The sequence below is a fragment of the Meleagris gallopavo genome, chromosome 1 (assembly GCF_905368555.1).
Source record: "Meleagris gallopavo chromosome 1, MGAL_WU_HG_1.1, whole genome shotgun sequence".
Taxonomy (NCBI): Eukaryota; Metazoa; Chordata; class Aves; order Galliformes; family Phasianidae; genus Meleagris; species Meleagris gallopavo.
The window spans coordinates 141,645,646-141,662,473 of NC_139404.1; the positions used below are offsets into that span (position 1 = coordinate 141,645,646).

General features: G+C 36.2%; 1 protein-coding gene across 1 annotated transcript in view; it reads right to left on the bottom strand.

Moving 5' to 3' along the window:
- The window catches only part of PCCA (propionyl-CoA carboxylase subunit alpha), a 268,103-nt gene that overhangs the window by 157,567 nt on the left and 93,708 nt on the right, over nt 1-16,828 (bottom strand). Inside the window, exons 10-11 of the mRNA XM_085215566.1 lie at nt 13,358-13,460; nt 8,180-8,274 (exon numbers count right to left, since the gene is read on the bottom strand). Of these exons, the coding sequence (XP_085071692.1) occupies nt 8,180-8,274; nt 13,358-13,460 (198 nt within the window). The remainder of the gene's footprint in view (nt 1-8,179; nt 8,275-13,357; nt 13,461-16,828) is intronic.

Here is a 16,828-nt window from a genome sequence, read left to right on the forward strand (position 1 = left end):
TATTTTCATAAAAAACTGTAACTAAGAAATAAAGAGCCATAATGAAAGCGTTAAGAAAAGAAACTACCCAGTAGAAACAAGAATGCCAAAACACAAGCCAGGAGGTCTAAGGAGAATTTGTCTCCTTTTAATTTGCCAAATTAAAATCATGTCTGTTTCATTGATATTCTATGCAATAAAGAAATTCTGGAAGTTCATGAGGTAATTGCTTGAGCCTCCTATAAGAGTAAAATTGTAATGAAAAAAATTTTGCGTATTCATAATACTTAGCAAAAACACAGTCAACAATGCGATATTAAACATTTACCTTCTGTATCTCCCCTCTCAGCTTTATTTGTAAGCCGAAGACTAGTCGTAAGAGTTTGTTAATTGCAATTCATTACTCTCCACAAAGCACAGACATCACCCAAGAGCATTTGCAGAGCAGCTCAGCTACCACATTGGGATCCACTGGGATTCCAATCGTTCTCTTTCTAGGAAATCAATACAGCACTTTCACTGGCCAAATGCACTGAAAGACTGAGGACAATACATATCCTGCATGTTCCCCTCCTCTGTGTTGTAAATTTGGATATGTAACACATACAGGTTATAATCTATGCAGGTTGTTAATTTATAGCTGCGGAAATTTCTGTGGTTTTCCATCAAAGCTGTGGAATAGACTCGCTTTCATACTCATACATTGACCTCCAAGTAAATACGGCACAACCATTTGTTTTATATGAGCTTCTAGACATGTTTACTATATTTCTGTGGGAATATATACTAGGGCATGTATCTTGGCTATCAATTACTTCTGTATAGAAATAGAAAGCCACTTCTACCTTAACTCTAAGGCTAAAACGGAAAGGCCACTGTATCAAATGTTAAATACATCTTAAGGTGTCTTCAAGAGCTCAAGAATTCTACAGAGAACAGGGAAAAGACTCCATGTATACAAAATGGCTCCACTGATACCAGGAAAGCTCCACCTGGTGCCCCAGACTGCACTCAGACACAAGCCTGGGTCTGAACTTATCTCTGGCTTGTTGTTCTTTCGTTTTGTTTTATTAAAACTGAAAATCACACAACAGCTAGAAACTTCTGCCATAACAAACCATATTTGACAAGACACAAAGACCAAGGAAATATCCAGGCAAATTGAGAGGCAAAAGAATAGATACGTTGCTCCATGAGAAAGTTCTTCCTAGAACCAAAGTCCAATTAGTGCCACAGGGGTGGATTCCAATGGACAGTAAGGCAATCAGTTTCAGAATTAGGCAACAAAATTTCTTGGCAACAATGGGGTCAATAGGAAAAGATCACAGAACATAGGAAAGCTATGAGTAGATCCTATGCCAGATCAGAGGAAAAAAAAAAAAAAAATGTGTGAAATTGTGCCCCATCAAAAATAGGTGTTGACAACAAGAGAGTTCCATAATATTTCTTACTTTGATTCAATAAGATAACATATTACATAGAGTCATTAACTTATAATTCAACTCAGGTTTTCTGCAAGGTTTTGATCATGAAAGGTCAACGAATAGTTTATGAAGAACAGAACCTTTTCAATATTGGCTTAATATTCTATTTCTAGAATAACCATTATTACCTTCTCATATGGATGAAAGACAGTTACTCCCCTTTATTACAGTGGTGTCTCCCTACATTTGTTGAATGTATGTCAGAGATCTCTCTGTACACCTCCTGCTGTAGCCGAAGAATGGAACAGAAGTCTCACACTGCTCAACTTGATCTCTGCTATGTGGTTATGCTTTATGCTCTAAAATGACCGGAATATCCCTGCAATCAGCTAGGTTAATTAACTCAAGTTTTCCTATTCCCCTCTATTTCTTTTCCTTTCATCTCGTTCCTATCATTGTTTCTCCATTCTTTAACCACTCACCTTATACAACTGAAATAAATCTTCTCCAGTATAATTAGCCATCACTTGAAAACACAGCATTTTAAACCTGACTTCAACTTTTTCCTCACACATATACCTTTAATTCTTCCAACCAAATAGTTCCTATGGCAGCATGAAGGCTGCAAAATAAAAAGGATTCACAAGATAAAAGAACCAGAAAGAACAAATAAGACCAGACCTGACATTTCACTTATAAGACCTTCTTCAAGCTATTGTAAAGTTGATCAAAGAGTCCAATTGTTTTGTTCTATTGTTTCTACATCCAGAGAGGTGACCACATGGGCAATATGTTACCTCTCCACCTCCAATTCATCAGATAATGTTTCCCAAACTATCCTTATCATTGTCACTCAGATAAAGTCAAGTCCCTGCTCAGCTTGTACCATTAACCTTCCTCTGAAGATATCACTGCACTGGGAGATAATAGTATCCCATTTTTTAAATTTCAAGGTCAGCTTATCTGCTCTAAGGAAATAGTTTGGGCATGCTGTTTGTTTAAAATATTTACTTAAATACAATAACCATCCTTCTTCGAGACGTTTGTGCTTACTATCATTCTGCAGGCATAAATCTGCTATAGTATTGGAGAACACAGGTTTGGCCTCCACATCTAAGTTCTGTATGGTTACAAACAGAACAGGCTCACATTTTCCCTTAGCCCAGAATCCTTCAAGGATTTCCAGACATATTATTCCATTAAGTTCTTGTCTATTCTATTCTAAATTATTGGTGACTTTACATAACACCTTGGCAGGTATTCTGGAATATGATACTAAAGTACTTTGCTTTATACTGAGATGTTACTGAGAGAGCTTAGTACTTGCAGAAAGTGAAAAAAGTTGCTGTCTGTGCACCTTCTAGGAATAGAAAGATTTCGGAGAGAAGCTAACAATGGTGCATGCCAACAAGGTCATAAGAAGAGTTTGACTGTTTCACTTGCATTCCAATGCAGGCATTTACTGGTAAAGTAGCTTCCCTTTTGAAATCTCTTCTTAGATCTTTCTGTCACAGGCAGAAATAATAAAAAACATATTTGTCCTCTGAACTGAAATTGAAAGAGCATCTTTCAATTTAAAAGGACTTGCAAAACTGATGTCTAAGATAGATAAGCCGACCACAATTCTGAACACACATCTAGCAAGAAAAGGAAAAAATATACTGAGAAAATTATTTCCCAGCTGAGTTGAAACTCAGAGAAATTTTGGGAAACAGTTGCAACTGTGTTATAGAAGTAACCTATTCTGAAGGTCTCTTTTGATACAATTCAAATCAAGGGACATAGCATCACCTAAAACCTCCGAAGTAGATATAACCAAGGAGAACAAGCAGGCAGCTAGCAAGTTCTAAGCCACGGGTGTCCAACCTTTTGGCATCCCTGGGTTGCACCGAGTGAAGAGGAATTACACTGGGAATAGAAAAAAGGGCAACAAAAAACATAAAACTAGTGGGATATTTGACTTTGTTTTTGTGAGCTAATGCATCAGTGAATCATACAATGGAAATGGCTGCAATTGTTAGCGAATTCCTTAGATTTTTCTTTTTTTTAATCTCATTTTATTCTTTCTATGTGAAAACATTTGTTCACAAATGTACGTACTACCAAAAAGCAATGACATGAATGAGGCATGATTGTGAAGTGACAGATATTTCTCTCTGGTACGATAGTAAAAGTCTGGTAAAGAGACATGATCAAATTTTACTTTGAGCTGGATGTCTAATATCAACTGTATACATTCCATTTGAAAATCTGCAGGTAATGTTTTAATCTTGACTGAAAATGGAGCAGCAAACATTAAAAAATTACGACTTTCTTTGATACCTCAAAACCTATTCTCAAATTGCTTTATCAAAACAGAAAGCACAACTGCATATTTTTTGTTGTTCACAGGACTGTGTTTAGCAAATGTATCAAAATGTGTTTGAGCATTATTTGCTCTACTCTGTTTGCCATAATTTAAGTTTACCATAATTTAAGTTTTTATTTCAAAGGCTGTTATCGTTTGAAACACAGCAAAGACAAGTTGAATTTTTACCTTGAAGACATATCTAACTCATTTACATGAGCTGTCACATCCACCAAAAATGCTAAATCTATGACCCGTTTTTCATCTTCATGTTCTGGCACAAATTTTCCTTCTGATTCTGTAAATGATTTCATTTTATTTCACAAATCATAAAGACTTCTTAGCATTTTACTCTGACTTACTCGCCTTCCTTCAGAAAAGTAAATGATGCCCCCATTATCAGCATCCATACTTTCAAGAAATTCCTGGAACTGGCTGAAACACTAATTAAATACATATCATGAAACTAATTAAAAAGATATAGCAAATTATTTTATACTTTTTGTGAGCTTTAAGAAACATTGAAAATTATAAAATTTGTCAGTATCACACAAGTATTCTGGATATTTCTTCCACAGTGAGTGCGTTAACTTATTAAATTATTTTATGAAATTACAAAAGCTGAAGTTTAATCATTAATAAGAAAACCTGCATGTCTGCTTAATAACAAAAAAACACGTGTTCACAGGCACACACATATATGTAGGTTGAAATATTATTGGCAGTCACTGTGTTTTACTCACCAAGCATCACAAGCACGTGGATCGTGTAAGACACATAGGTTGAGATTTGACTGTGTGTGGCAGGCACGAGAGGCAGAGTTAAAGCTTCAGCCTCCCCTCCACAGAATTGCACTGTCATCTTTCATGAGCTACATGCCATCAATTCATGAAAAGTATTGCTGAAAATCACATCAGAGTATTAAAAGTTTATGATCTTGTGGGGCTACCTTACTAACTGTCCAGGACCACGTGTAGCCTGTGGGCTACAGGTTGGATGTGCCTGTTCTAAGGACTTGATTGTGGTGGATGATGATACAAATCTTATGTGAAAGTACAGAAGAGAATGGCAGGTGCTGTACCACTGCTGTGAGTGGTAAGACACTGGCCCAGGCTGCCCAGAGAAGCTGTAGAATGCTCAGAAGCATTCAAGGCCTGGTTGGATGGGAGCTTGAATAACCCAGTCTGGTGGGAGGTGTCCATACCCTTGGCAGGCGGTTGGAACTGGATGGTTTTTTAAGATTTCTTCCCACCCAAACCAGCCTATAACTCTACAAACAGGAAAGGCCTGAAATTGTACAGAGAAGGTTTAACAGCAAGGGTCCTGACATTAAGCATTTTGAGACACAATACTTAAATGTCAGTTCACAGTGGATCAAATGTTTGATCTCTTTGACTGCCACAGAGAAAGACAGTGCTGGGTGATAGCAGTGAATAGAAAAGCATTTCAATGGCATTTCTCCATAAGATCATTTCAGATAATTTAGTTGAAAGTCATAAGCATATTCAGGTAATTATGGCTGAATGGATAGCTAATCTGAACTCAAAATCAGAAAATGTGGTTAAAATCTAACTTTGGGCATCAAATAGAACAGATAACAAAGTGCCTCTGATCAGCTGGACGTTCTTTCACTAAAGTGGTGAGGCAAAATAAAATGCTTTAGAGAGCTTTTACAGGTCCTGAAATGGCTAGAAAGGACACTTGCTCTCAACAAAGTTAAGAACAATCCTTTGAGCTCCAGTTATTCAATAGGAAGTCAACTAAGATTCGTGTATATTTACATTCTGCTGATCAATTCATTTTGAATTGATCATAAGGGATCAGTGAATTTTCGGATAAGTTTTTGGGCTTTGTTTATCTTCATGGAGACAATTCCTTTCTTTATTGCCCTACAAGACTGAAAAATACAAGAACAGCCTAACACTTTATTTTGCACAGTCTCATAGCAACCATCTCCATAAAGGAACAGAGAGTTTGGGCGAGAAGGAACAAAAAACTGAGCCAAGAAACAACAAATAAATGTTGTTCACCTGTTTAAATTTCAACCTGTAAAGTGAAAAGCCAAAAAAGTTCTGAAGTTAAAGTTGGAGACAAAATTCTTCTAAGTCACCAGTAGTTTTGTCCAGCTCTCAAAGTATGCCAGGAAACCTATGTTCTACACTAACTAAAAAACATTCAGCACTCAGACGATCTTACTATCCTTGCTTTCTGAAAAACAGTAGGACAAACGACTTTAGTAAAAGGGAATAAGCAAAGTTTGTCAGTCTCCTATTTGAGACTGGAGGACTAACCCACCCTGAACACAAGGACTCCCTTAAATACTGTAAGCCTATCAGGTTGCTAAAGAGCACCTCGTTAAAAGATGAGTATGTTTGGGTTTTTTTTTTTTTTCATTTTAAAACAAGAAAAATTCCCTGGGAAAACCAGAGAATTAAACTCAAGATGATCCAATCAGGATATGTTTGATAGCTGCAGACTTAGCTTTGCTTAGCAAAATCGTGAAGTTTATTTTCAAACCCCATTGGTCCCCAACGGTTTATCTCTTAAAATCAATTAGGTACATCAGAAAAAGCTACCACGGGCCTAAAGTGAATCAAAACACATTTGAGAAGAGGTCAGAGTTGTACAAAATACAAATAGCCTATAACTTTCCTATCTCCTCAGCTTTATGCAGTATAAATAAGAGGCTTTGACGTAGCTGAGAGATCTTAATGGCAGCTATCACATAAAATAGGAGAGGAAAAATATTAATAATCTAGTGAGGACAGCATACTTCCTCAAGAAAAGACGCGTCCAGGAGTCATTAATCAGTTAGGTGAAGTGAACCATCACTACTACCAAGAAGGATTCTGCAGTCAATTGCAAGCAGCTGTAACGCAGATGAGGCTTCCAAAGCTGTCAATAATGGGCTGGGAAGGTCTAAAACAGTCAACAGCAGTGAGAAAGAGGAATTTTCATGCCAAACTTTGGAAGCTGTTGGCTTGCTCACTCTTTTTTCTAGAGTTATAGGAAGTGGTAAGAAAACTTACTGGCAACTCCAACAGAGAAGCTCAACAATGTTAAAAGGCTGATATTTCTGATGAAAGAAATGCTCTAGTTAGTCATGGTTGGCTGGTAATAGAAAGACATATCACTCCTTTCAATTCACCACAGGCATGGAGCATGAGCAGACAGCAACTTATATGTACTGCTGAGACAAAAAACTCTCCTAAGTGCTTAGGTATACATATATGCACACACATATTATACTGGGACACGAAGCCTTCATATTGCATAAACAAAAACACAGTCAGAATCCTAGGCACGATGCTTCCGAGAAATCCAGAAGAGCTACAGGAAGCAACAAAAGCTATTTAAGCATTTATTACTGGGTTTGCATCCTTGAATTCTTTTAAATTTAAAATCTAGGTCATACAGAGTGCCAGTCCCACCCACAATGGTCCAATATTAACTTGCATGCTGCCTATAAATAAACATCAATTAAATCACATGCTTTCCCTTATATCCTAAATTGTTGCATCACAGTTCTGTGCTGTAAAAATGTCAGACCCACTCCAATTGATGAATCCATAATGTAGGGAATTCCCACAAGTAGATATATACTTCTGTCTGGTTTTCTGAAATTAGAACTTCCTTCTACCCTTTTTTCTGCACAAACTCTCTGATGGACATCACACAATAGAGAACATAGAAAGACCATACCTTGCACAGAATCAGTGTATTTCAGTTCCATTTGAAATCTGTGAGACTAAGACCATTTAGGATCTCTGAGTTACTGGACACCTACATCCATAATTCACTACTGTGAACAGTAGTAAAAGTGGTGTAGAGTATTTAGAACTTAATATTCATTTCAAAATCAAATAAAAGCCCGCATTATCTGGCTCCCTGATAATTACTATAATAGTCAAGTATCCAATTTACCATTTCTAAAGATCTCTATTCCAAATTTTATTTGACTTCCAAATCCAAAAGCTGAATGGTAAAGGAAAGGAAAGTATCTCAGATGTATTAAGCAAGTCATCTAATATATTCCATATATTTGACTGGTAAGATCCGTATCTATTTTATACAAGACCATGAAAAAATATAACAAAATATCATTTTTCTCCTTACAGAAGGACATAATGAAGCAAGATCCAGCCACCCTCTTAAGTACATTATCATCATGGAATCACAGAATCATAGAATGGCCTGGGTTGAAAAGGACCACAACGATCATCTAGTTTCAACCCCCCTGCTGTGTGCAAGGTTGCCAACTAATAGATCAGGCTGACCATTACACTCAAATGGCTGTAACATACTAAAACATAGCAAGTATTTCCTTTGCATCTTTTTAAATAAACTTTGCTTGCAATTGTACAATGTAATCAGCTTTCCAAAAGTCTTTTCAGTAACTATGTAGCTGGATAGAGTCCAGTATACTTACCTTGGTGCTTCCTCCACAACTTTTTGATTTCTTCTTTGAATAGAGCACTCCCTTTCATTCAACCACAAGGCATTGCCATGTTTATCTGCCAATACCTGAAATAATAACATGCTGCTATTACTCCACAGATGAATGCATACGGTCTTTTGACAATATACTGCTATAATATAGCATTCAATCAATTTTTTTTTTTTTTTTTTTTTTTTTTTCCCAAATCTAGAAACAATAACTGGGGAAAAATGCTAGCATAGAAAAATATTTCTATACAAAATATTAGTTAAATGCTACTTCAAATTCTAAACAGGATTACTTTAAAGCCATTCTTATATGTAAATGAGCATTAATGTCTTGTGAGAGGTCCCAAACAAGTTCAGAATTGAACGAAGTTGGAAATCAAAAGACTGAAAAGTTACCACTTCAAGCCTCGAAAGTTGTACTGCATACTGAAAGAATCATGTTGTTAAGCAATTATTTTTTGTCAACAAAGGAGAGTAAAATCTTGAAGCATGTCAAATTTATCTCTTGTATTACAGACAAAAACTTTCAGAAACAACAGCTAATGGGTTTCTCTTAGTAGACTGAGCATCCTGTCTTTAATGAAAAACTCTTCAGAAACTTTGAAATCTTTTGTCAGAGAATAAAATTTGCTAATTCCTCAACATTTCCAATGGAAATTAGTGATTTCAAGGACTTTCTCAAAAATGGAGTCAACTACAGTTCTTGACTGCAATTTCAGACCATGAAAAGGTTAAACACCCAGTCAAGCACCTACTTCCAACTAACTACATTATACGTTTGGAAAAAAAAAAGAAAAAACACGCAAATTCAGCATAGCAGAACTCTCAACTGATTCTGCAATTTCAAGCTGGAAGGAAAAGAAAGGAAAGGTACTCTATCACTTTATGAATTCTTTTGTACAGTGCAGCCATTTCAAATAGGAGACAGGGTTTAAGGATTCAAGCATACTTTTTCCCATCTTGTGATGTTGTACTCTGCACTTATTCTTTGAACAATTTGTTTACTTGCAGACCACACCTGCTCCCTTGTTCCTTATAAAATTTTCCTTCTAATCCATTTTCTTCCATCTATCTTCCTGCTCTGATCTGCTGGAACCTGTGCCAATATTCATGCTTCATTCTTTAACATTGCAGTTCTACACTGAAAACAGACAAGGTAAAAAAATGGAGACAATCTTCTTCAAACTGTGTGAACTCAACCATATCTACTGACATTTGTGACAAAGAATCTGTATTATTCATTATTCCTCTTAGCACCACAGAGCGAGTATGGCACTAAGCAAGATGAATTCCTGCATCTATGACACCAATGTTTCCTGATGCGTGAATAATCTGAGTCGATGTAACTGAAAATGAGGCACTGATCTCATGAAGGTAACTTGTGCACTGTGCAGCATCAGAACCAGAGCGCTCTGCCTTCTTGTAGAATCCAACTTATCTTTTCCTTAGGAATTTCTTTGGGCTTCCACAAAACTTTCTAGAGGAAAAATCCCTTAGAAAGAGCTCTACAAGAATGACACTACAAAACAGACATCAAGGGATTTCCTAAACTACAGGTTATCCCAAAGGCCTCTTCCTTGACCTCTGGAAGGTTCAGCAGCAGGCAAAACCAGAGTACTCCAGTCAAATGCTACATTTTATAACAGGCTCCCCTACACAAAACAAAAGAAAACCCAGCAGCATCTAAGGGCAACTTCCCATTTTAGTTCTAAGTCATCCAGAACTAAACACCACTGTGTTCTACAGAAACACATTTGGAAGAACAAAAGATTTTGTTCTTGTTATCAAAACGGTGATTCTAGGGCATAGCATGGTAACAGTAGGAAAACCGCTGCCCTGCAAGTAGAATGATTCCTTGTGAGCACTTCTGCTTCATCTCAAAGACTACAGTTTACAACAGACTTCAACCTCACCAAAACAGAAACTAGAAAAGTCCTATAATGTTCAATGAAATTAAGTTGATGTGCTTCTTTTCACTCTCCTCCTTCTCTCCAACTCAGTGGAATAATAAAATATTTTTCAAGCCAACCAACCTGTAAAAATTTTTGTTAATTTCATGACATTTCTTTTAATAAGGATACAACCTGTACCTTAAAATACTGTTCCATTGGTTTCACTGAATACCTATTTCATAAAACAACTGTATTTCAGAAGACATTTACAGAAAATTGAGATCATAATCTCCAAAATAAAGCGAAATTCCAGTGCACGTCTCACAAAAATGCATATCACACCTAAGGCATTTTGCTAAATGCCCCAATATTCTTACAAGAGAATGACCTGCTATGTGGAGCTGTTATTATAGCAGTTTATGTTATGTACAGCTACACAAGAGAATAATTAAATACAACGTATCACAACTTCTTCTATATGATTCAGCTACATTTTATTTCCAGTTGCAGGTCTGCTATTTAGTCAAGCAACGTTAGACATTCCAAGTACTCTTACTTTAAACTCAGATCTTTTATGTCAGATATTTCAGGACAAGACTTCAAATCAGTCCAAGCATAAAGTCTATTTGGACTCTTTTTTCCTGTTGATTGTTTTAGTCTTTTCTCATGTTTTACAAAGTGATTGTTTTATAGCTAGACGCAGGAAACCTCTTATTTAACAATTTTAAATACCAACGCTTTGGAGCTATATGAGAATGTTAAAAAAAAGTTCTGTTTAAAAGTTACTGCTAACTTAGTAAATATTTGGCATCTGGCCTTGAATTGTTTGTATATTCAGTAGCTTGAAAACGAACCAAGGTCAATGTCCTAAAGCTGATTAAAACGTAGTTAAAATGATACTCTACTATATTGTTACAAGGTACCATCAAAGTGTTTGTGTAAGGAGAACAACACTCACTGTATCTTTCTTAAAAACAAAACCATACATTATTAATGGCATAGCTACACTGTTTAATCCAGATGAAATTATTCGGTTGTTCTTAATTACAATAATCCCCAGTTTTGAAGTAACCTTCATTTTAAACCCAAAGGAATCATGACTGAATGGTAAATCTGGTCCCAGCTGATTAAAGTATAGAGGAATCAAATCTTATCTAACTTTAGTCATCAAAGAATCAGAAGGAAACTGCTGAAGGTCTCTCTCTAAACAATGCAGAAAAAGGGGCACCTTCAGAAAGCGATGTATCCCTAATTTTCTCGGGCAGCAGAACTGAATCTCAGGAAGTGCGTAACTCTTTCCACTGACCAGAGAGGCAGCTTAGACAACTAGACTAGAACAAAGGGCAAGCTTTAAGAAGACTAAAAGAATCCCAAGCCAAAATATGTACTTCAGAATATTCAAGAAATCACTTGAGTAAACGATCACACTTGTTCCAGTTCAACTGAATTTCAAACAGTCCCTTGAAAACCAATCTCAAAAACACATGAGCCAAATTTATTTCACTCTCTAAATTCATTCCAAATTTATTTTCATTCTCCCTGAAGGCACCTCTTTCATTCCACCTTGTTACCTAACTTAATTTTACATGCAATAAAGCATTTATAAAGATGGAGAGAAAGAGACTATTAAGGTATACCGAGCTGTGTATTAAAAAAAAAAAAAAAGAAAGAAAGAAACAAGGACATAGGCATCCAAAATCATCAGTCCTATCAAGACAGTAGAGGAAAACACTCTAGCAGCCTGAGTTCCTTTGTAACTGAAGATTAACACTGAAACTAAACATTCACTATGTCTTTTTATGACCCTTTGAAGGAGAACTGGTTGGGTTTAAATATCATTTTTGCAGACTGTTTCTTCAATTCACATATGCCTTAAGTTAGTTTGTGTGCACACAAGTTCTAAATTGAAATAGGAAAAGAAAAAAAAAAAGAAAAAAAAAAAGAACATCAGGTTTGAGTGGGCATATATTTGGCAGGACAAAAAGTGTTGAATAGTTCTCTCCTACAGAACATCCTATGCTGTCAAATTTGTTGTTGTTTCATTCAGCTATTGAGCTACGATCAAAAGACTTCAGAATCTCATTGTAAAAAAATAATAGTAATAATACGAAAAAAAACCTACATCATGCCACAATTTAGAGTTTATATTTTGGATAAAAATTAGTGAAATCTCTGTCATGAATACTGACATACGCCATACGAATTTTTTGTCGAGAAAGAAAATTTCAAGGCTATTGGCAGACTCAATTTAGTTGCATACATAAAATTAAATATATTCCAAATTAAAAAAAAAAAAAAGAAAAGAAAAAAAACCTTTGTTAAAGAATCTGTCCAAAATAAACAAGTCTTGTTTTAAATTAGCAGAACTAGTTTAATGCAAGTTCCAGTAAACAACAAAAAGCAATCATAACCCAAAAAGTAAGGAGGATATATCTGACTTCAAAGATCTATGCTCAAAATAATACAAATCCTTCAGAGTTCACAAACAGCATTAGGTACTTCCGATACAAAACTAAAATTCTGACAAAACCACCTACAATTTGCAAGAAAAACATTAAGCACTCCTTGCTTAAAGCACTGGAATAAGGATCCAGAGTTCAAACTTCAGCTCTCAGAACAGATACCTACAGTCTCATATATATATATATATGTATGTATATATATGTGTATATATATATGTGTGTGTTAACTTTTTTTTCCCTCAATGAACTGAGTATGGTTCATTGTCTTCCTGCTAAAGAAAGGCTAGAGAATCAAAACAGGAAAGCTGCATTGTATATGATAGCCATGCAGTTTGAGCAATGGTTCAAGATACAGGAAAACAAAAGACTAGGACTTTTTTAGCCTAGTGTTTGAAAAAATATTCCTTAATGCTCAATCAAGTCCACCAAGTACCATGTTAAGGGTGGAAGGACACCATAGCCTCCTAAACTTAGTTACTTTAAAATACATCTCTGTTCTCCTTCTAAAATAAATTGCAGTACATACAAGAATTGTGGAAATAATCACTGAACTTGCCTTTTGCAGAAACAAAAAATAGGGCTACTCAAGGAAATTACCGCTGAAAACACAATACTCAAGGTTTCTATTAGAACAGGTGTGATGGTAATCTAGAGAGCTCTGCTAAATGAGGAACTTGGAGTGCAATACACGAGCACTCTACACAGTCACACTGTCTTCCCTCTTGCTCGTAATGTCTCCATCATGAAGTTTGATTGGTTTAGCAGTTCAAACCTTTTTAATTAAATAACCACAATAACAATACAAACCTGGATTTCTATGTGACGAGGGTTATCAATGAACTTTTCTATCAGTAAGCGATCATCACCAAAACTTGAAGCAGCTTCTTGAGATGAAAACCTAAAACCTTCCCTTAAATAACCAAAACAAAAAGAACAATCTCTATTTAATACATTACGACAAGTTCTGAAGCATGCAAGAAGGAATCATTCAAGTAATCTCTCAGTTTTCAATCAGTGAACATGCAACCAAAAAACAAGTTGTAGCATTTGATCCTATAATGAATGTCTTTTTATCTTTCTTCAGTTACGCAGAAAACAAGACGTTCAAAGTCCAGAGAACTTCAAAGTGATCATAAAAAGTCTGTGTGTTTACAACAGTTGTGTATTTTATATTTGTATTTTCTTTTGCAGAAAACAGAAACAGCACGTAAAAAACAACAGTTATGAGGTTCTTGTTATACAGAAGTAAAAATGAAAGTCATCACTATTTAAAGTGGTTAAACTATCTTAACACTCAAGAATTACAGTGGTTGTGTTATTAGTTTGATGAAATAATATTGCATATGTTGCAAATTCAATAACTGAACATACAACCTGAAAATGCAATACTTCATAGAATATGCATATGTACTACTACTTTTTCCCCACATTGAGGTACAACTTTGTTTTATACCTATACCACGCGCATTCCAAATACTTCCTTCTTCTCTCTTTTTTAAAAACATAATTACTTAAAGATTATACGATATGGTAGAGTCATAAAAATGATCCAAAGGATGGAGCACCTCCTCTTTGATGAAGGGCTGAGAGAGTTGAGGCTGCTCAATCTGAAGAAGAGAAGGCTCTGAGGTGACCCAGTAGTGGCCTTTCAGTATATAAAGGGGGGTGATAAGAAGGAAGGGGACAGACTAAAAGAGGAGAGATTTATACTGGACATAAGGAAGAAGTTTTTTGCAGTAGAGTGGTGAGGCACTGGCACCGGTTGCCCAGAGAGGGGTTGGATGCCCCATCAGAGACATTCAAGGTCAGGCTGGACAGGGCTCTGTGCAACCTGATTTCATTGCAGGGGGGTTGGAGTAAATGACCTTTAGGGGTCCCTTCCAACTCAAACAATTCTGCTGTTATATGTTCACTAGCTTCATTTTTCCTAGCAGAAAGATTATTTCCATGAGATGTAATTCCTGGCAAACAACTTAATGAACAGTTTCCAACTGAAATGTACCATAATCCAGGGACCCAAAGATTCTACAGAATTCTATCTACAGGCTCTTTAAACGGCATACGAGTCCCATTTACATTGATATAAATGAAATGCTTGGGGTAAATTTCTTTGGAATCCCCTACTGAAATGCAGTAATCTTGGTATTTTCACCCTGAAAAGAACTATGGCACAACTGAGTTGAAGTCTTTACATCTCTTGACTGCAGACAATTTCGCAAACAAAACTTGCATAACTGAACTGTGGGACAGGGAAATTTACAGTATTTAGATTTTCATATTCAAAGGCACTTCTTCACTTTCTTTCAAAACTGTAAAACAATATGTTTTGTGATTTTAAGAGTGATTATTCTCAATGTACAATCTCTCATAAATTCATAACTCAATATATTAAATTACTTATTACAAAGGGACATTGCTATTTGTGGATCTGTACGCTAGCCAATCTGTCCAAAAAAACATAATGTGATGTAACAAGCAGATACAGATTTGGAGCCGTTTTAACTTCTATATCAAAGGTTTTGTTTCCTTTTGTAAGCATTCTATCAGACAGTATTATGCACAATTGATTGTTTTTTCTTCACTGATGTGCTAATTAGAAATCTAATCTGCAATACTTGTTAAAAAAAATCAGGTGCTTAATTATCTAATCCATCTGTAAGTCTTTTTCAAACTACATATAGCAGAAATTACACAGGTATTCTGACCTGGTCTGTATTTTACAGATCCAAACAAACATGCTCCCTCTGTTACCAAATTAATATAAACACTCTTAACCTTCCTTAAACAGGTTATCCTAACAAAATGGAGATGGTCTGATCCTCTATGAATATAAGAAGAAGTTTAGACTAGAAGAGAACTCATATTTGAAGCATTGCCTTTTCCACAAGCAGCAGCCCCGCGAGACTCACAGCAATCCCACTGCAAAGCCTCACTACAAGTAAGATGCTCCCCACACAGCATAGCCACAGACTAAAGACCTCAGCAAGCTCATACATATCTTACAGTTCACAAGAATAAATGCAGAATCCTGTACCCAGCACAGACTAATCTCTCTGTATCAGCACAGGCTGTGGAGCTGACACCCAGATTAAGATCCCTAGCATCACAATTTACAATTCCCAAGTCAGCAGTGTGCTCTGACAGTGATGAGGTCTAACTGGATACTGGGCTGTATCAGCTGCAGGATAGCCAGCAGAAGCAATGGTTCTACTGGAATTATTCACTTTATTTCATTCTCTTTCATTCATTGCACTAGACCATAACTGAAATACTACATCCAGTTTTTGGACCCATCTAGAACTAAAACAATATCAATAAGCTGAGATGAGGTCAATGGGGAGCCAGCAAGATGGGTAGACCACACAACGAGAGGCAGACTGAGCAAGGCTTGTTGAACCTGGACATTAGAGGCAGATCTTCAGAGAGACTGTGAAATCTCACCTTTCCAAGACCCAACTAGACAAATCTCTAAGCAGCATGCTTCAAATTCAGCGCTGACTCAGTTCTTATCAAGAAGTTTGATGAGAATTTCTACGTCCCTTAAAAGATGAATGATTCCATACTACAAGAGGAAGAACAGGATGTCTTTCAGGTTTCCTCTCTCCCTACAGCACAGTTATTCACACTAAAGCTTAAGCTATTCAAAAGTATTTCTTGGTCCCGCCACAAGCTTTCCTGTGTTTGTCTGAAATGAGATGGCCCTTGTCACTGTTTTGCATTCAGCCCCAAGATCAGCACTGCTACTTTAATTAAAACAGTCACTTTATTTGGAAGCAGACTGACACTAGTTAAAAATTGCACTCATCATGCAATCCTGATACTGCTTCCAGTATCAGGAAATAGTGAAAGACAATAGTCCTCTTTTCTTGAGGCCAGAATTTGAAGGGACATAGTTAAAAACAGATGTCTTATAATCATTAGTACAGTAGAATCCTTCTAAAAATATAAGCGGTAAGTTAAGCAACCAACACTTCAAATGTTGTCTGAGTTTACACTAAATCAAAATCACTCCATTGCTTCAACTTGACTCCAAATTAAATTTTAAAAAGTTAAATGATCTAATCACAGCAACTTACATACTTGATTATTCATGCAGTTGGTACGAAAACCTATGTTTAAAAAAAGTTTTAGGAATTACTGCTTGTCACTCATCCAGTCTCACTCCTTCCCTTTACCTGAACACTTCTACAGTACATATCTGCTCTAGAGAGAAGGCCAAACCTATACATGCTCACTTCTGCAGAGCAATCTGACAGGCAAAACACTTGTAATAGAGAA